The sequence below is a fragment of the Lepidochelys kempii genome, chromosome 10 (assembly GCF_965140265.1).
Source record: "Lepidochelys kempii isolate rLepKem1 chromosome 10, rLepKem1.hap2, whole genome shotgun sequence".
In the NCBI taxonomy this organism is placed as follows: Eukaryota; Metazoa; Chordata; order Testudines; family Cheloniidae; genus Lepidochelys; species Lepidochelys kempii.
In genome coordinates this window covers 10,138,587-10,159,955 of record NC_133265.1, presented here as the reverse complement: position 1 = coordinate 10,159,955, position 21,369 = coordinate 10,138,587, and the positions used below count along the sequence as shown (strand labels likewise).

General features: G+C 44.1%; 1 protein-coding gene across 2 annotated transcripts in view; it reads left to right on the top strand.

The window, feature by feature from the left end:
* Positions 1-1,410: 1,410 nt before the first annotated feature.
* FOXK1 (forkhead box K1) overlaps positions 1,411-21,369 on the top strand; it is a 66,942-nt gene continuing 46,983 nt past the window's right edge. The window contains exon 1 of one of the 2 annotated variants that reach the window (XM_073361940.1): positions 1,411-2,033. In XM_073361940.1, the coding sequence (XP_073218041.1) occupies positions 1,645-2,033 (389 nt within the window). In that variant the 5' untranslated portion in view covers positions 1,411-1,644. The remainder of the gene's footprint in view (positions 2,034-21,369) is intronic. The other variant, XM_073361941.1, reaches the window with a different exon arrangement.

Below are 21,369 nucleotides of genomic sequence, written 5' to 3'. Positions count from 1 at the left end.
GTGATGGTATTATGATTTAATGGCATGATGATGCTGCAAAACATCATGTTTCATTGGGATGTAAATGAACCTAAAAAGCTGACTGCCCTATATATATTATGATTGTGCCTAGAGCCCCCAAACGAGATTGGGACTCATTGTGGCAGGCCCTGTCCAAACATAGTGTGAGACAGTCCCTGCCCAACAGCATTCATAATCTAAACAGACAAGGCAGACAAAGTGTGGGGGAAAAGAAGTATTATTATCCCCATTTTACAGATAGGGAACTGAGCTAAAGAAAGGTTAAGGGTACAAATTTCAAAAGCACATAGATGGTGCTTGAGACTTAGGTTCTTATGTCACTTTTGAAAATGGCCCTTAGATTCCTCAGTCACACAGATATATTGGAAAAAATTCCTCCAATTTACTTGAATAAAGTTATAGTCATAGAGTTGTAGGACTGGAAGGGACCTCCAGAGGACTAATGGCAGGACTAAGCAGGACAATGCGAGATGATGAGATGTTATTACACATTCTTTGGATGACATGTTGAAGCATGAGTTTTTTCAGTACAAAAAGACATCATCTGCACAGTATACACACAAACGGTCAGATTTTCAGAAAAGAAAATACAGATCTAATCTGCATACACAATACATAAATTGGGTAATTGCACATGCAAATTACACCTAATTACTGTTTGCAATGCATATGCACTGCAACCGTTATAATTAGGTGCACAAAGTATTTACACCTTTTGCCTTCATTTGTATGCTAACTTTTTTGAAAATCTGGCCTAAAAAGTACTTTTTCCATATGTAAAGTTCCACAATCAGACATACAGGCATAGACTTTCACACATGGACCACACAAGGTTACATGTGCAACGTTTTACACACGTGCACATGCAATTAAAGTTACACATATGTATGTACAATTACTCATTCACAATTGCTGTTTAACAATTGCACATGCATACACACACGTCTGCACAGATACACGAATACACGCAGACAATCCAAGGCATACACAAGCCTGCAAACAACTGCACATTTGCGTGCCGAGTCACAACTGCACCCACATACTCGCGTGCATAGTTACACACACGTGTGGCGGCGTGCACCCATTCAGACGGCAGCTGCCTAGACACTTACACCCAGATGTGACGACGGAAGCAGAAGCACACACGTGCCCAACGCTGCACGGCTGCCCGCAAACACAAAGGACGGGGGGCACATAGGCACAGTTACGCACCCACAACAAAGGCACCCCGCGCATCCACGCGCACGATTGCTGCCATACACTTGTACACACACAGGCATGCAGTGGCCAGATCGCCTGGGAATGCGCGCGCGCGCACACACGCACCTTGTGTACACCCAGGCTTGCGCGGCGCAGCGGCACGTGGCCCACAGCACCCACACGCTCCCACGCACGTGCCCCTGGCGGCTCGGGGACACCGGCCTGGGCGCCGTCGTTGCGCGCGCGCGCGCGCGCACGCAGCCGCCCCCCGCCCCCCGCGGTGGGCCGCGCGGGGCCGGTCGCTCGGCGGGGAAGAGAGACGCGGCGGGTCCGGGCTGCTCCCCCGCCGGCTCCGCCCCGCTTCCCTCCCCCGCCGGCTCCGCCCCGGAGGCCGGCACGCTGGCTCGCTCCCTGCCTGGGAACATGGCTGAAGTCGGGGAGGACAGTAGCGGGGCCCGGGCCCTGCTGGCGCTGCGCTCGGCGCCCTGCAGCCCGGCCGCGGCGCCCCCTCCCGGGCCGGCGCTGCCGGGCCCCGCCGCCGCCGCCGCCGCCCCGCCGGGCCCGGCCCTGGCCCGCCTGCAGGGCCGCGAGTTCGAGTTCCTCATGCGGCAGGCGGCCGTCACCATAGGCCGCAACTCCTCGCAGGGCTCGGTGGACGTGAACATGGGGCACTCGAGCTTCATCTCCCGGCGCCACCTGCAGCTCAGCTTCCAGGAGCCGCACTTCTACCTGCGCTGCCTCGGCAAGAACGGCGTCTTCGTGGACGGGGCCTTCCAGCGGCGGGGCGGCCCGGCCCTGCAGCTCCCCCCGCAGTGAGCGCGGGCAGGCGTGGGCCAAGGGGGGGGCGGCCCTGAGGGGGCGTGGGCCGAGGGGGGGGGCGGCCCCCGTCCCGGGGGGGGCAACGGGGGCCGCGCTCCCCACCCCTTGGAGTAAAAGGGGGACCCCCCTATCCTGGGGGGGGGCGTGAGCAAAGGGGACACCCCCTTCCCATAGGGCAGGGAGGAGGCACCCTCCTCTGAGGAGAGGGGGCACCCTCATCCCCCTTCCCCCCCCCCTGCAGGGAGACGTGGGCAAAGGGGACACCCCACTCTCCTGGGATCAGGCAGAGGCATCCCACTCTGGGGAGGCCCGGGAAAGGTGGCACCTTCACACCCATGGGAGCGCCCTCCCCTCAGGAGAAGGGGCATCGCCACCCCCATGGGAAGGAGGGGTGTGTGGGGTATCCCTGTTGGAGGGCAAGAAGTAGGGGAAGGAAAGGTAATGGGGTGCCCTGACCCCCTGGGAAGAGTGGAGGGGTGTTGGTCACTTCCACCCGGATGGAGGGGGAACGCAGGGCATTGCCCACCCCCCTGTCGCAAGAGAGAAGAGTCATGTCTCAGGGTGGGGGAAAAGGAAAGGGGGGTTGTTTTTTTCTGAGAGAAAGAGAGAGAGCGCATGCTGTTCTGGGAGGCGGTGTTCTCCCTTAGGGGTGTCTTGCTGGAGGTTGCCACCCCCGGCGGGAGGCTGGATGGGAGGCTGTGTGACCCAGACACTCTAAGGGAAGTGAGGCAGATAGTTTTCTTAGGAGCAGCTGTGTTTCATTTCCCGGGAGAACTCTGGGGAGGTGAAAGGAAATGGGGAGTGTTTTACCCATTGGGAGGGGACAGGCTAGTTGGGGAGTTATTTTCTCAGACTCTAGGGGAACAGCAGCATGTCGCTTTATCACCTCTGGGAAATGGAGGAGGCAACAGGCAGTGGCAGAGGGAAGCTACAGGGCTTACTCAGGTGGAATGGTTGGGAAGAGACAATGATTTTTCACCCCACTTTCTGCTCTGAAAACGTTGTGTTTTGTGGCTGAGCACTATTAAACAGGTACCACGTTCTGCCCCAAGGTGACAGCATATTAGTGGTGGGTGACGTAATCTCTCTGTGTATATCTCTATAAAGCTGTACTGTACACACAATACATGTAATCTGAGACTAAAAAGCACTGTATAAATGCAAGAAATTATTAATATTTTATTTATTATTCTCCACTTAATTTCACCATGTTTATATGGGCATCTGATTTATTTGGCAGTTTTTGGCCTTAGTAGCATTCGCCTCTAGCAGCAGGGTCCCTAAGGGTTATCCCTCTTTCACCAGCCTTCTGCTCGGAAGAGAGTTTTTTAATTACTCACTTCCTCTGTTGGCTGTTTCTTTTTGTATTTAGTAATTTAGTTATAACTTCCCAGCCGCTTGCTCTCTGAGGCGTTTTGGTTTTGAAATATGTTTCATTTTCTAAGGAGATGTCCTTTGACTGACTGTTTAATTAATCTTTCTTTGTAAAACAAGCCCCCTAAAGCCTGGGGCATTTCTGTTGCATTGCTCCCTCTTGGTTCTGGATTCATTTGTGTGAGCTTCATCTCCTCCCTGTCATTGTGTTTCTTCATGTAGTTATTCATAAGTATTGTGCCCAACAATACTCTCAAGCAGAGAATTCACTGTTTCTTTTCCCTCTACTTGCTCGTGACTCGCAGAGTGGAAAAGGTGATTTCCCCCCACTCTCCCTTCATCACTTGTAGGGGAGGAGTTTGTTTACTTTTTTCTGTACAATTAGGAGCCTTGCACAGTAAGACACCCTCTCTTCTGGGCCACTGTTTATGATCCATGTAAATGAACTTCATGCCCCTCCTTTCCAAGCTGTAAAGTAGATTGATGGCAAAACACTTTTCTAAAGGAATTTGCCCTCTTGTTCATTCCAGGTAAACAACTTCCATCTTCCCTATGTCCTCTAGGCAATCAGGGGTTTTTAACTCAGATGTAAAACAAAAAATAAACAAACAACTTGCCTGAATCTTGGTATGCACTGATCTTCTGTCCACTCTTCTCTCCGTGCTCTTGACAGAAAGAATTTTAGGTCCTGGGCCCAGTGTCTGTAAAGAACCATGCACATCTATTGCTGTCTAAATAATATAGTCAGCAATAAAAAATGGAGATAATTTAAAATATTTTATATTGAGAACTTGCTCTACATTTTATCCTGAAATATTATTTGATGTGAATGTCATTATCAGGTCTGGCAGTACTATGCTGTGTAAATGTGGCAGAAGAATCTAAACATTGTATTAAGCGTTATGATCTAATGGAAGTTCCGTCAAATGATTTAAATTAGAGTTCACCTATGGTGGTTCAAGGGGTACTTGTGGAGGTCTTCAGATTGCTGGCTAGTCATATGGTGCTGACTTCATTACCTTATTTCCACCTGACTGAAACACAGTAAAAGACTGATAAAAATAAATTGCATATGTTTAAAGAGTATTTAATTGCTGTTGTTACAGGGATGTTAGGGGAGGGAGATTGTCTATACAATCATAAACGGGAGGGAGGTGTCCAGGAGACAATCGCTGTGTTCAAAAGTCATCCACACTGTGGAAACATTTTTAAGAACTCCCTGATTTAAATTCACCTTTTGTCGTCATTGCACTTCAGAAGTTTCCTGGAAAAATGAGATTATACCAAATACCTTGTCTTGTTAGAAACTCTCTCCTGAGCTTACAGTGGGCTCGCTTAAAGTATTATGGAAAAACTCTACAGTTTCCGTCAGAATCGTCCATTTTGAAGATGGGGAATATCTCTGGAAACGGTATCTTTCAAACTTGTGGAATTTAAAGGCACTTACTGGATTGTCATCCTACATCATGTGCATATTCTAGGCTGCAGTACTGTATTTCACAGCTGTGTCGTTATGGAAGGTTATATTTTACAGATGTGATGACACAGCTATGAAATATTATTAAGCAATAATGGCCAACAAGGAGGGCATTTCCTAGAGGTTAGTGATCCTCTGGAACCAGCCAAGCTAGGTGGAAGACCTGAGGGCCTGAGGTAAAACTGAAGGTCTTTAACCAGCTGATTAACAGGAGAGAACCAATCCAGAGATTGTTATTAGTATTCTAAACTGTGGCAATTGGCTTTCAATAAAGTAGGATGAAACAATGAAAACACTTGATTTTTTTTTTTTAAAAAAAAGTTTAAATCAGGTTGACACTGTGCAAAACTAATTTGAAAAGTTGTGTGTGTTGCATCTGTAGGTTAAAATTTATAATGAACTAGAATATAAAGGCTGTTGTTTAACATAGCCACTATTTAAAGGGTATTAAAAACTGCTATAGGCAGAAAACAAAATATTGAAAATTAAGGCAAACAAGCAGGTACATATTTTGACTTTAGTGGGACTACTCATGTGCTTAAAATCAAGCATATGCATAAGCGTTAGCAGTGTCAAGGGCTGATTCTATTTTTATGCCAACCCTTTTTCTTTGTGTCATAAAATCTTTGTAGCTTCAAAACAAAATTGTTTCAGTTTTAAGAATGAAAATTTATTTAGACTTCCAGTTCCCTGAGAATGTATTGTGACCGTTTTTTATGCACATAGGCTAACATTTTCAAAACCAGATGCCTAAAGTTAAGCTCCTACGAGTGGGATTTTTAAAGTCACTGAAGTCACTTAGGTTCGCAAGACCCGTTGACCAAAACTGCAAATGCTGATGGAGGAGTGTAGTCTGGTCAAAGCACTTGAGCTTTCTTAACTTGTGTGAATTGAGTCTATTGGAAGTTGGTGATGGTTGCAAATATTGTATAGGCTATTTGTTTATCATTTTTGTGTTTTGAGTTTGTGGTGTTCTTGGGATAAGGACATTAATGAAGCCTTGGACTTGTGTTTTTCATCACAGATGAGCATTTTCAGGGAGGGGCTTCTCAGAAAAACATCTGTTAGCTGAAATTTTCTTAACAATTAGGAAGCTAAAGAAACTAGTACAAAACCATCCACTTTAGTGACTTAAGACTATAAAATGGAAAGACAGTAAAGAAATACAACATATAAATAAAAACCCAATTAAACGATAAGATGAATTTAAGTAAAACTGGCTTTTAATTTTTAATCATTTTTATCAACCCTGCTATAAATTGAAAATCTAAACATTGGACTGCATGTTGCCAAGAATCTGCTGTTCTGTTTATAATATTGGGGTTTTCCTGTTCAATATATTTTTGTCCAGTTTATTAAATGCCTATCTAAAGCTTTAGGCTTCATTAAGACCCTCATCTTGCAAAGACTTATGCACGTTGCTTAACATTATGCACTGTGAGTAGTCGTGTTCACTTCAGTGGGACAACTCCTAGTGCCTAAAGCTAAACATATGCATAAGTAATTGTAGGATTGGGGTTTAAAGCATTAAAGGCTAGTTTAATGATCCATAAAAGAACAAGATTTTATTCCCAGCATTCTCTGTTTATAAATGTTGTTGTATAAAGGGTGTGGGGGGAACACAAGGCAATTTATAAGTGCTAGCCCGTAGGATTCAAGTATGTGACTAATGTAAAAATCGGCACAACGTAGGAAAACTGATATGCACGTATTTCAGGGTTTTAATGACCTCATAAACCACTCAAGCTCCATTCTTGTGGTTAGAATGATGCCATCATGTTGTAGGAGTGTGTATAGTGTTATAGCTCAGAGGGAATTGTGAGGTATATGTACGCATACCAAGGAAATGCTTTGACCACATAACCACGATGGCAAAGCTAGAGTTGTTTCTGAAATGCTGTAGGTATATCTTCGATTCTGATCACTCTTTTCCTATGAAGTTCTATTTCTTAACTATTGCATAATTAGCGCTTCTGTAAATACTGTAATGAGTGATTTCTTTGTAATTTTTCCTACTACACTTTAATGTAGTACTGTTTCAAAGAGCACTATATTAAAGCATACTAGGGAACCTTTAGTGCACACTAGCAGGGTCTACATGGACTGATTAATGTGGAACATGTTAGTGTGCTTGAGCAATCGCATCCTGTAATCTGCATTACTCCTCCTTGTAAACAAGCCCTTCGAGACAAATAACCATTGCTGGTATTTACAGTAGAACCTTAGAGTTACAAACACCTCAGGAATGGAGGTTGTTTGTAACTTTGAACAAAACATTATGGTTGTTCTTTCCAAAGCTTACAACTGAACATTGACTTAATACAGCTTTGAAACTTTACTATGCAGAAGAAAAATGCTGCTTTCCCTTTATTTTTTTAGTAGTTTAACACAGTAACCTACTGTATTTGCGTGTGTGTGTGTCTCTCTGCTGCTGCCTGATTGCATATTTCCGGTTCCAAATGAGGTGTGTGGTTGACTGGTCAGTTCATAACTCTGGTGTTTGTAACACTGACGTTCTGCTGTATTTGATAAATACAAATTTTTCTTTCTTTTCTTTTTCGCGCACCAGGAGGGTTTTATTTCTGTTTATCGGTTAAAACAGAACACCTGAAGCCAATATATAATGCATATTTTTAGGAAGAAAGATTTTGATCTGTAGTAATGCATCCCCCTTGTTTCATTGTTTATAGTTAAATTTCCATTTAAGATTTGTTAGAAAAAACTCTATCATCTGAGTGTCATCGGACTACTTGATGGTGTACAGTGTTTTTCACACTTTTATGTTTGATTCCAAAGTCTGTTTTGGAACAGTTTCTTGAAGAGTCTGTAATATCAGATAACTTGACCTTTCGATATACAGTTCATTGGTACCCAGTAAGCTTTTTGGCTAAGATACTGTACAAATTGTTTTGGGATTTTTCTACCATTAAAAAAGTTGATACTTTGTGACTCGGATATGGAGGGGCTGTCTACAGAAGAGTGTCATACTGGTGTAATTTAAGGGCTGAATTTAAGCTGATAAACCTGCACAAAAGGCTGTGTGGGACACTCACTTCTGTTTAAATCAGGCTTATTTCAGTTTAGCTGGAGAGAGTTAATTAAATTGAAATAACCCACCCTTATTCTTAGGTTTGGCCCACACCAAGAGTGGGGGACCTGCTGCCCACTGCTTCATTTAATCTGACCTGCGGCAAGTTTCTACGCAGCAGGCCAGAAACCCCAAGCCTCGGTGCCCCCGTGTGGGGCTGGAGCTGCAAGCACCGGCTCGCCAGAAGTCCAGTTGGCTCCACGCAGCTCCTGGAAACAACCGGCTTGTCCCTGTGGCCCATAGGAGCAGGGGCGATCAGGGAAGCTCCGCGCGCTGGCTGTGCAGCTCCCATTCGCCGGAAACCGTGGCCAGTGGGAGTTGCAGGCATGGTACCTGCGAGTGCAGGCAGCACGCACTGCGCAGAGGCCCCTGATCCCTCCACCTAGGGGCTGGACATGGTGGCTGCTTCTGGGAGGAGCGTGGAGCCCCAGCTGGCAGGGAGCCTCCCTTAGCCCCTCTTCACCACCGACCAGGAGCCACCTGAGATAAGCGCTGCCCTGCTGGAGCCCGAACCCCCTGCCACAGCTCTGAACTCCCTCCCGCACCCAAACTCCCTCCCGAAGGTTGCACCCCAACCCCCTGCCCCAGCCCTGAGTCCTAGCGGAAACCCCGAGGCTCCATTACCCGCCTCCTGTTCTCTCCCCCCCTCACTCTCCCCCTCCCCACGGGGCTGGAGCCACGAGCGCCAGCTCGCCCCACTGCAGGGGAAACCCCGAGCCTCTGTGACCCCCCTCAGGGCTGTGTGTGGCCTGCAACTGATTTTTTTTTCCCCTGTGGGTCAGTGGCCCCTGCTAGTAAAAATGTTCCCCACACCATGTCTACGCTAGTAACTTATGTCGGTATAACTATATTGCTCAGTACTGTGGATTTTTCACACTGCTACGCCATGCAGTTATACCAGCCTAACTCCCAGTATAGACAGCACAGTTTCAACGGGAGGGCTTCTCCTGTTGACATAGCTACCGCCTCTTGGGGAGGTGGAGTATTTAAGCTGATGAGAGAAACCCTCCTGTCGGCGTAGGTACAGTCTTCACTGAAGCGCTTCAGCAGCGCAGGCAAGCCCTGAGTAACTACCCTCAAATAAAAAGAACGAGGAGGACTTGTGGCACCGCAGAGACTAACACATTTATTTGAGCATAAGCTTTCGTGGGCTAAAACCCACTTCATTGGATGCATGCAGTGGAAAATACCCTCAAATAACTGTTTGGTAAGCTGTCCAGAGAAATGCCAAATTCCCTTTTGTGGCGGTTGGCACAGTAGTTTTATGGGGAACTCTGCTGGCAAAGAACAGGAAACTGCTTAATGTTACTGCTTTCGCCATGCAGCTGCATGATATGACTGACCTATATGTAGCAACTAGTGTCTAGCATAAAGGACAGGTTGCCACAGCTGTTGAAGACTGTGGAACTTGAAAAGTGTGCTAAGCAGTGTGTATTCAGGGGAGTTTGTATTCTTACATTTTAGGGGAAAGTAAGCAACATAAAGACCCTAGCATTGCTTGAAATTTGACAGTTACCTCCAGCTGACTTTGTTCTGGGGTGGATCTCTTCAAGTGCTTGGCTCCACATCAAGCCTTCTGACGTGTGCGCTAATTTATTTTCTGAGCACCTTCTACCTCCAATAAACATCTGAGGCAATGTCTGGGTGTTCTGTGTTCAGAGCCAAGGGGCACTGTAACAGGAAAGGCATAACAGACCCTGCTTTAGGTTTACAGTTGCATAAACGTGGTGCAGGTAAGCCAGTTTTCCCTTTCCAGACCAAGTGGAAATGTGGCAGATGTGGTTGAAAACACACGCTTTAGAACATCACAAGTGAATTTATTTCCCTCTTAAATACTTTGTATACCTAAATCATGCTTTCTGTCTGTCATCCTTTGGGACAGAACTTGCCAAACGTTTTCTATAGTACTCCCTATTAAAAGGACATTTGACACGCAACAATACTTTTAACCAATTGTATGTGACTTCTTTTTTTTTTGGTGGTACCGTGCCCAATCTCCTAGCTGTGTCCTGTGGAGCTCATTAGGACTGCAGACCCATGGTTAGGATATTCCCTTGTCTAGCACAGGAACTAACCATGCTGTGGATTTATAACCCAGGACGACTTCAGTTCTGGGATGAATGTGGTCTGTGGAACCTCTGGTGGTCTGCAACATAGAATAAACATACTGAGAGCCAAGTACTTGGGGATTGGAGGAATGGGAAAGCAGATTGGATTAGAAGATTTTTGTCTTGTGAACAGACCTGCAGAGTGAAAAAGCTGAAGGAAAAAACTGGTGTATCTAATCCATGTTGGCCACAAAAAGGCAACTTTTAGTAGTCCATTGGATTAATGTTTCATCTTCTGTTTGACAACACAATAACATGTATTATCTTCAATCATGTGTTCATTTCAATATTTATATTTCTTAAACCAACTGAAATAGCAAGAAACAATTTCAAATGTGGCAAACTAACATTGCTTATATAAAAGCAAGTCCATCTAGTATTTTTCTCTTTTAGATATGTTCATGTAAATTGCTTGTTTCATAGTGCAGATATGACTTTAATTAATGTCCATTCACTGTTGTCCATGAATGCCGTTGCAAATCATTCTGTTAAATTGACTTTAGAACAGTTCAGTGAGGTGTATTAGTGCATTCCTTTTGAATGGGAATTAATTTGTATGAAATATTTATTTTATTTGACAACAGCATTTAAAAACCTTAACAGCCTAATACCCTGTAGCTGCTTCACTGCCTTGTGTGCCTTGCCCTTTGTAACACTACTGTTTCTTTCCTCATGTCTTGGTGCATTTTATCATCAGTACAATTTCAAACATGCTGATAGCATTATAGTAGAAGCCTAGACTTAAGTATGCAACTACTATAATTTAAGATTTTGTGACTGAAAAATGTCAAACATCTTGTCTTAGTTATTTTAAAAGAACTTTTAAAAAGAGTGTTGTTTTTGGATAATCCTTTTAATTGTTGTAGTGTAATGGATTTTTTCTTCCGTGGAAAGTGTCCTCTGTGTACCTGCACGGGATTTTTAAACAATGGAGTGTTTGCTCTCCTTCCTTTTTTTGGGCTCATTTATGATGTATAAAGAGAGTGTGAAGTTTTACGTTAGGAAAAATCATGTATGTAGGTCTGTTCTTCTCTGGTTTTGTTAGAAGACTTTTTTGGCTCTCTTGGAGAGGTGCATTGTGAGCTCTCCTATCTTAACTGAGAGAGTTGGGATGTTGAATCTTTACCAAACTTCTTTGCTCCCAAGTGTCCATTGCATTTAGGAATTCCATAGGTCAGTGGTTCCCAAACTGGTTCTGCCGCTCGTGTAGGGAAAGCCCCTGGCGGGCCAGGCCGGTTTGTTTACCTGCCACGTCCGCAGATTTGGCCAATTGCGCCTTCCAGTGGCCGCGGTTTGCCGCTCTAGGCCAGTGGGAGCTGTTGGCAGCCTCCAGCGGTTCCCATTGGCCTGGAGCGGCGAAACGTGGCCACTGGAAGGCGCGATCGGCCAAACCTGCGGACGCGGCAGGTAAACAAACCGGCCTGGCTCGCCAGGGGCTTTCCCTGCACGAGCGGCGGAACAAGTTTGGGAACCACTGACATAGGTGTTAACAAAATCAAACAAGAACAATTTGACTAAAATTTCTGTCCCCTCCCAGTTGCTCTCAGCCTGTAGTGATATCTTGATTCCAGTGGCCATAGAGTCTTGCAGAGTAGATAAGACCTGAATTTTTAATGTAAACAAACAAGCAGAGACCTCCCACCCCAATCTGCTTTTTAGTTTGGAAGGAGACAAAAACCTTTCAGGCTGCCTTCACATATAATTAAGAAGCACACCACCTCCCTCCCCAAAAACAAAACAAAGAAAGAGGCACAAAAAAACAAGCCCAGTTTTTCCCTTCTGCACATTACCTTTAACAGAGCTAGGAATTCTTCACACAAGCCATTTTAATCTTCTGTCTCCCTCAAGGCTACATGCTGCAGTCACCAAACTTCTGGCTAAGCAGGACTGGAGTCCTTGCAGAGTCAGTTTGTGCACTTGTTACAAGGATTGCTGTTGAGCAACCTAAGGAACTTTCCTCTCTTCAGGGCATAAGAAATATGGATTCTTCAGTGCGCAAAGCCCCTGGCTGTTTGGGAGGAGGAAGAGACCAGGAATAGAAACTGATCCCAGGTGTCAACCTGGCAGATAGGCATTTCTGATTTTAAAACAAAACCAAACCAAAAAATGAACAGCCACATAGATTCTTCTGTAGTCTTGTGAATTTGTGTGTTCCTCATATCCACTCATTTCAAGACCTAGTCCAAACCTCTGAGAATAGGCCATCACTGTGGAAGTGTTGTGCAAACTACCACTTGCATATTGATTAAAATTTCCTTGTGACAGAGATCCACTGCCTTGTTTGACCTCCAGCCCACTTCATGTAGGTGGACGTTTTGATGCCACTGTCAAGTTCGATAATTTGGCAGTCCTTTGCTTCTCTCTTGTCTATTCGGCTGTGCATCAATAGCATTCTTGCTTGTACCATTTCCCCTTCCTCCTCTTCCCCCTGATCCCTATATAATGAGGCAAGCCATGATCGGTGTGGAAATAATTAAACAAAGATCATCAAGCGAGGTTAGAGCCTGGAACATATTAGGCTTTGTCTACACTACATGGCTTTTAGCGACACAGTGTGTCGCTAAAAGTCGAGTGGTGTAAACTCTGTTTGTTGGCACTTTTGCCGAAAAATACTCCCCCCCCCCCAAACGAGCAGGGTTTGCGTTCTCGACAGGAGAGCACTCCTGCCGACAATGCACTGTTTACACTAGCACTTGCCACGGCAAAACTTTTTGTCTTTTGAGGACGGCAGTGCAGCACCTGTGAAAGATAAGTTTTGTCACTCAATTGCCAGTGTAGACATAGCCTTAGTTATTGTGTAGTAATGGAATATCGGGGCCAGAGCTGATGCCCTTTTCTGCCTGTTCAGGTATAACAGTGTTACTTAGGCTGTGTCTACACTGGCAAATGAATGACAAAACTTTTGTCTTTCAGAGTTGTTTGAAAAAGCCCTCCCTGAAAGACAAAAAGTTTTGGTGACAATAAGCGCCAGTGTGAACAGTGCGTTTTTGGCAGGAGTGCTGTCCTGCTGATAACACAAATGTCGCTCGTTGGGATGAAAGTTTTTTGTTGGGAGGAGATCTGACAAACAGCGGCTACACTGTGTGACTTTTAGCGGCACGGCTGTAGGAACACAGTTATGTCGCTAAAAGCTGTGTAGTGTAGACATAGCCTAAGATGGGAAAAGGATATTCCCATCTAGTGTTTAGGGCATGTCTACATTTGCCATTTAAAGTGGGGAAAAGTCCCTTTTTTGCACAAAAACCGTGGGAGCGTCTACACTTGCCAGTGACTTTTTGCGGTGAAACTCAGAAGTTTCACCACAAAAAGAAAACCACCTCCACGAGAGGCGTACAGCTCTTACCGGTGATGCTTTTGTGGTGATGTGCAAGCGAAGACACATTCTTCCTATTTACAGAGCTTTTAGCCTCCGGAAGATATCCCACATTGCCTAGGTGACCACTCTGGCCAGCAGCTCTGCTGCTCTGACACCAGGTAAACAGGCATACACTCCTCCCTGTGTAAAGTCCCGGGAACTTTGAAACTCCCCTTATTGTTTTCTTGGCAAGTGCTCACTTATCTGGCCAGGTAACGGATCAAATGATCCCCTGCTTGGAGCAATGCTGAGCTACAGGAGCTGATCAGTGTTTGGGAAGAGGAGGCTGTGCAGGGACCCAGGATGCCCTGCGATCACCCCCTCCCCCCCGCCCCTTCCCACAACACCAGTTGTCAAAATGGAGAGAGCTGCACTGTGGGATAGCTGCCCTCTGAGTGCTGCTCTCATGGGAGGAAGTGCTGCAAATGTAAACACTCTCTGATGTCTGTGGAAGTTAGTGAGTACACAAATCAGTGCTTTCTTTCACCGGTTCACTATCACTGTTGAAACTGACAGTGCAAAAACTCTGCAAGTGTAGACATAACCTTAAGATAGAAACCTATTTCCAACTATCTCTGTACTCCATGAGGTGTAAACGAGGCACTCATAAACTGCCTATTATAAATGGCTACCCTCAAGTAGTTTAGATCTAGACTTGATCTGTTTAAAATTATCTGAATGTACTCTAGATTGTTCTGTTTTGTGGCTAAATGAACCAGATACCCTCTTGTTGTGTGGTTTCAGAGTAACAGCCGTGTTAGTCTGTATTCGCAAAAAGAAAAGGAGTACTTGTGGCACCTTAGAGACTAACCAATTTATTAGAGCATAAGCTTTCGTGAGCTACAGCTCACTTCATCAGATGCATATCGTGGAAACTGCAGCAGACTTTATATATACACAGAGAATATGAACCAATACCTCCTCCCACCCCACTGTCCTGCTGGTAATAGCTTATCTAAAGTGATCATCAGGTGGGCCATTTCCAGCACAAATCCAGGTTTTCTCACCCTCCACCCCCCCACACAAATTCACTCTCCTGCTGGTGATAGCCCATCCAAAGTGACAACTCTTTACACAATGTGCATGACAATCAAGTTGGGCTATTTCCTGCACAAATCCAGGTTTTCTCACATCCCCCCCACCCCCATACACACACAAACTCACTCTCCTGCTGGTAATAGCTCATCCAAGGAAATAGCCCAACTTGATTGTCATGCACATTGTGTAAAGAGTTGTCACTTTGGATGGGCTATCACCAGCAGGAGAGTGAATTTGTGTGGGGGGGTGGAGGGTGAGAAAACCTGGATTTGTGCTGGAAATGGCCCACCTGATGATCACTTTAGATAAGCTATTACCAGCAGGACAGTGGGGTGGGAGGAGGTATTGGTTCATATTCTCTGTGTATATATAAAGTCTGCTGCAGTTTCCACGATATGCATCTGATGAAGTGAGCTGTAGCTCACGAAAGCTTATGCTCTAATAAATTGGTTAGTCTCTAAGGTGCCACAAGTACTCCTTTTCTTGTTGTGTGATAAGCCAAAATCTCTGTGAAGGGCTCTTCTCTGCAAGAGGATAAATGCTCTTTCTCCAAGCGGTCCCTTGTTCCTTTTGATGTGCTTTGTGCTTCTGGAGCACAAAGCAGGAAGTGTTGCAAGCAAGGTCTGGTCTACACTTAATATTCTGACCAACATAGTTATGCCAAACTAAGCGTTGGTGTAAATGCAGCTAGTTTGATGGAAGAATCCTTCTGTAAACCTAACTACCCACTTGGGGAGGTGGATTGCCTACGTTGACGGGGAAAACCTCTTCCATCCCTGTAGGAAGTATCTACTCTATGATGCAACAGTAGCATAGCTATCCTGCTGTAGCACCCCTGGTGCAGACATGGACTAAGAATGAATTAATTTAAAAAAAAAAAAAAGCTCGAGAGGAAGAACTTAGTGTCTTTTTCCTTAGGGAGCTGAGATATTAACTGTGAAGTTCTTCTAACGCTTCCAAATTAAATACAAGTATTAAAACTCAGAGGAAAGTTTCTTCTGTTTCCATGTACTGTAGTAGATTGGAGGGGCAAGGGCAGGAGGAAGAGAATACATCAATAGTTGGGTAAATTATCTCAGTTTCATGGTTTAAAGGTAGTGAGTGCATGCTGCCATTTTGGAAAAGGCAGTGTTGTTCTGCCTTGGTAAACTATTTTCAGTGAAAAAAGCCCTCAGCACAGTAATAAAAACTGGATGAGTTTAAATGTATTAAACCTCTTTCTCGCTTACTGGCTATTATCTGGGGATAGTTTTATTTTGTTCTTTGACATCTGAACCCTATCCTGCTATACAGCTTTTCAGAAGTTGATCCAGTGAGCTCTTCCCTTGCAGAATACCGTGAGCGTGGAATTAGCCTCTTTAATGGGTATGTGAGTTGAGACTAACCAGCTCAGAATTTCTGGGCCCTCTTCCCAAGCTTTGTTTTGAAGTTCATCTTCACTCTGGATGCTACGGGCATTCATGTGTATTATACACCATGTATTGCCCTAAGCATTTATGTGGCTTGGAGTCTGGAAAATGCCAGCAATCAGAGGGTTTAAATTATATTTTAAAGATAGCCTCAGATCACCTCTTTAAACAGTAATCCTAGCTTCATCTGCTGGGTATTGAATGGATTATGAAATGTCTTCACAGGGAGCAGAATGGACTTGAATGAGCGTTTCATAAAGTCTAAATCCATCTGGATAGGTTTTTTATAATGTACATAAATAGTACATAAGTTCGCTCCAAGTCCCATTGAACTGAACCAGGCTCAGAGGAAAATGTATAATGGTGGTGCATTGTGTTAGAATCCTCTTAGCAAGAGTGATTTAATTTAAAGGTTAGTAACATCCCCTGCTTAAGTTTCTTGTGGTAGATGTATGTGGGAAGTAGAAATGTTGTGGAAAGCAAAGCAATCTGTGAAATTCACACAGCCTATGCTAATGTAAGTAGTTCCTCAGTTTTGAAAATTTAAGACATTTTGAGATGGATTGAGGGGCCTTAAAGATCAGCTGGCTTCAAAGAAAACTAGTGATGAATGGCCCATTAGGAGAAAGTTGATGGCATAACAAATATAATTTGCATGACAATTAAACTAATTTAGTGTATTCAACAAAGATGCTAAAACAGTGCCTCTCCTATGGAAATTGTGTTAAGGTATTTTATGAATTGGTCTCTTCATTGTATGCATCCGATGAAGTGAGTTGTAGCTCACGAAAGCTTATGCTCAAATAAATTTGTTAGTCTCTTAAGATGCCACAGGTCATCCTTTTCTCTCTTCAGATGGGTAATTCTTCTCCTCCTCCAAGGTATAAAAATACCTGAGGAGTGGGATATTTGTAGTAATGGGATGACATTGTCAAGAGAAGTTCATCGAAGAATTCATTGAAGGCCCCATGTGTCCATGGCGAGTTTGACCAGTTTTCTTCAGTAAAAGGAAGGGGCTAGGTTTTATGGCAGACTGGAAATTCTGTAACAGTTTCAGAATGTTGTATTATGTTAAATATGGACATGGATAATTAGTACTCTTTGGAGTTTAAGTTTTACAATCAATTTAATTTTCTACTGTCTCTAAATTTTTAATTTTCAGTGTAATGTATAATTTCTTATTAAATATAACTGCATTTGTAGAAATTGTCACGAGGAGGTTCTTTGTGGGTGTGTGCAGCTAGGGCTTTTCTTGCCCTGAAGTAGGTGTGGATGGTGGTTTATGATTGAAGGAGAAGCACGTTAGCTGGCTGTTCCTACTAAAACGGTCTGTAGTAAACTAACCAATAATATTAACACTTTAAATTATGACTCTGAGCAGCAATTACTTCTGGTTACTTAAATCTAATTTTAAAGCTGGTCATAATAGTTCTTGAAACGAACCTCACGACTGCTGGGGGAACTTGAGAGAGATGTAAGTGATGTTCATCCCCTTCAGAGTCCTCTTTAGCAATTACCTGCTGTGGTAGATTTGCAATCTGATTTAGCCTTGTGTTGTCAGCAGGATCTTGTAGAAAAAATCAGGGGTACATGTCTCCAGGAATATTAAGTAGTTAAATATTCTAGATTGCAGAACTGGTATTTGCTATTTAACTGACCTCCGTCACTTTGCATGTTGTGAACTGCTTTTTAAAGGGTAGAGGCAGACTCTCCATCATAGGCCGATGGAAACCTAACAGTTTTGTGAGCTTGAGCTGGGCACTTGAAAGAGCGCTCAAACAATGAGCCCAATCCTGTACCCATTGAAGTCAATGGTAACATTGCTATTGACCTCTGAGAGTGAAGGTTCAAGCCTTTTGAATGTGATCTTTCCTTATGAGAATTTGTATGTTAAATGAGCATCATAGTGAAATTGTGCAGAAAAGCAAGATCACAGGACTGTTGTGTTTCCAGAAGATTTCATAGCGACTTTGCCATTTGATTGTTTATGGAGTACAGATTTAGATGATAACATGAAGTAGTTTAATGCACTTCAAGATGGTTGATGAAAATCAGGAAATAGATAAGAGGAGAAATTACTGAGCTTTGCCCTGTGAACTGTTGAATTGCCTTTTCTCCACCAGAGGGTCTTGATTCAAATGAAACTCAAGTCCTGTTTGGTGATCTTGAAGCTGGCATTAGTTTGTATTGCAGGGTGGCCAAATCTGGACAGTTGTCTCTCTGATGTCTCTTTTGCAGCTCTCTGACAGTGACAGGCTTCCTTCTTGGTAACGTAGCTTATGTGACCTAATAGACAATTTGCCATCATCTGATGGAGTAGAGGTGCAGGGGAAGGAAAGATCTGTATGGTATGTTCGTTAAAAAAATTATTCCATTTTGCCCTCCTTTGTTTCAGATAGGTAGTGCTTCATTGTACAGTGGAGTCACATCTTACGCGGGGGTTAGGTTCTAAGGTCAGCACGTAAGGCGAAAATCGCGTATAGTCAAAACAACACAGTCACACGGTCTTTAGCTGCTTTGAAGCAAGAGGCTTGTCTTTCTGATTTTGAAATATAAGTGTGGTTGGGTATTTTTTTCCAGAAGAGCCCAGTCTTGTTAGATTAAAAACTTGTTCGGGAAGATAGCCCTTTTCTTCTATGATTTTCTTTAATTGTTCAGGGTAGGCTTTTGCTGCCTCTTCATTGGCAGATGCAGCTTCACCGGTAGTCTGCACATTTTTGAGGTTGAAGCAATTCCTAAAACTGTTAAGCCAACCTTGGCTGGCTTTGAATTCCTTCTCATCAGAAGGCTCTCCCTCTTTGGCGGGAGGTTTGAACAGCGCGTAGAGGCTAAGAGCCTTTTCTTGCAACGTGTTGCCATCGATAGGCACACATTCACGGTTCATGTCTTCCAGCCATAAGTTTAATGCCTTTTCAGTCTTCACTAAAGTCTTATCACGCACCTGGCTCGTCACCTTAGCAGTTATTGGAGCCATGGCTTGATGAATTTCTCTCTCTCGAATCTTGATGGCATGGATGCTGGATTCGTTGCGGCCATATTTATGTGCCACGTTGGAGACCGACATACCGTCTCTCAAAAAGTCCAACACAGCCAGTTTTTCCTCCAGCGTTGGAACAGATCGCTGTTTCTTCGGGTGAGCACCAGATGAAGTAGTTGGCTTGTGTTTAGGGGCCATGTTGTACAAAAAATACGTATCTTTAAACACTAGAATCACACTCAGCCTGGCGAGATGCTCACACGATGAGAGGCATGCGGGAACTGAGACCGACTGAGGGAACAGCAGATTCACGTCTCCCATCTCACGCTCACTCCGGGGCATACGCTTTTATTGAGTGGAATGGTGGGCGGAATCCCCCACGCTATTTACAGGTATCTTGTTTTTTTTTTTGTGCCGAGCACATATAGTTGAATTTGCGTAAGTTAAATGCGTGTATGATGCAACTCACCTGTATATTGGTAGTCACTTTGTCAGGCCAGCAAAGGAGGGAGTTGAGAAAGAAGGAAACCTTGTTTGCTGCTGTGGTAACCCTCTTCAGTAATATACCGAATCCATTATTAATCATGTTGGTGCTTATTGTAAGGGGGCATGTAAGTAATAGGAATTTTTTCTCTCTTTGATGTTGCCTTTGTTGAACTTCTGTTTTGCTTGTTCTGTACTGTTAGCTTCATTTAAAGGGATGTTACCAGGCAACTTTACATGCACGTTTGAGGTTTCTGAAATACAGTAATCAGTTTTAAACAGTAAACAGTAAAAGTCTGTCTATATTTTTTTTTTTTTTGGTCAAAGGTGCCACATTCACAGCCCTACAAAGTGAAGTTCTGTGTCTCCAGAACAGGTTCAATATTTGGCTCCATGGTCCTGTCAGTGTGCCTCCACTTAGCCTGAGGGAAGACACCCACTCAGACCATGACCTCTCTGCTGCTACCCTCACTCCCAGCATGAGTGCCAGTTCTTATGGTGTTTCCTGTGCTGTGTATATCGGTCGGTCTAATAGGAGGAGCCTGGAGACCACCAATTTATTTCCCATAAAACACTGAATAGCTGTTATCACTGAACCTCTTTCAATCAAAATTAACCTGAGCTGTATTTCAATGTGTGTCTTAGAGGCTCCCTTGCTCAGTCCAAACAAGCATCCAGTCCAGCCCACAAGTTTACATATTTAAATTCTTGCAAAATGTCCCCTGAATGTACATTCACCATTTATGTAAGCTGAGCTCCCCTTGTAATGGGTAACAAACAGCCATTCTTACTATTGCTGTGCTTGCTCCATTGATTCTAATGCAGAAAGTAAGCAAAAAAAGACAGGTTTCAGAGTAGCAGCCATGTTAGTCTGTATCCGCAAAAAGAAAAGGAGTACTCGTGGCACCTTAGAGACGAGCAAATTTATTTGAGCATAAGCTTTCGTGAGTTACAGCTCACTTCATCTTACACATTCAGTGAGCTGTAGCTCACGAAAGCTTACGCTCAAATAAATTTGTTCGTCTCTAAGGTGCCACGAGTACTCCTTTTTAAAAAAAAAAAAAAAAAGAGACAGGTTAATTGTAGCGTGATTAGCAACAGAGGAAGGAATAAACACCACTGTATCCCTACTGGCAGTGGGACCAAATCAGGAGAATAGTTTATTTCCATACATCTGAGTGGGTGTTCTAAACAATTTCGAATTCTTATAAAAAATAAATATATTAAATAGCGTACATAGTTGTTTTGTTTCTGGCTCCTGAATGCCATGTTTCTGATTAGAGACATGAGGTGGGTATGGTAGTGGTCCAACTTCTGTTGGTGAGAGAGACAAGCTTTCAAGCTTACAAAGACCTTGAAAGCGGCTCTCTCACCAAAAGAAGTTGGTCCAGTAAAAGATATTACCTCACTCACCTTGTCTCTTTAATATCCTGGGACAGATGTGGCTACAACACCACTGCATGTTTCTGATTGTAATTTTGAACTCTTCTAGTCTGTGTATGACTTTTAAATGAACATCAGATGCTCATACATTATCCCTAATGGGTTTTCCACTTCTTTACTCTGTTCGTTGCTTAGGACCCAGTTCTGCAACAGGTCCTGAGCACCTCTCAGTATCAGGCTCTTTGGGTACATCTACACAGTAATTGAACACCCGTGGGTGGCCCAGGTCAGCTGACTCAGACTTCTGGGGCTGTAAAATCGCTGTGTAGATGTTTGGGCTCAAGCTAGAGCCTGAGCTCTGGGGCCTGTGATTTGGGAGGGTCCTGAGCCCACATGTCTACACAGGCATTTTTAGCTCCACGGTCAGAGCCCCCATGAGTCCAAGTTAGCTGACCTCTTATTTCAGTGTAGACTCTCTCCCCCACTTGCAGTGAGTGGTATTCACCCCTGTTTATATTCCTGAGCTTGTTTAAATCCATTTATGATTAAACGCTGCTCAAACAGCCAGGTTAAGATTTATTGACACAGAGCAGGGTTGGGACGGACTAGGAGGGTCACCTCTCTACTCCGTTTGTTT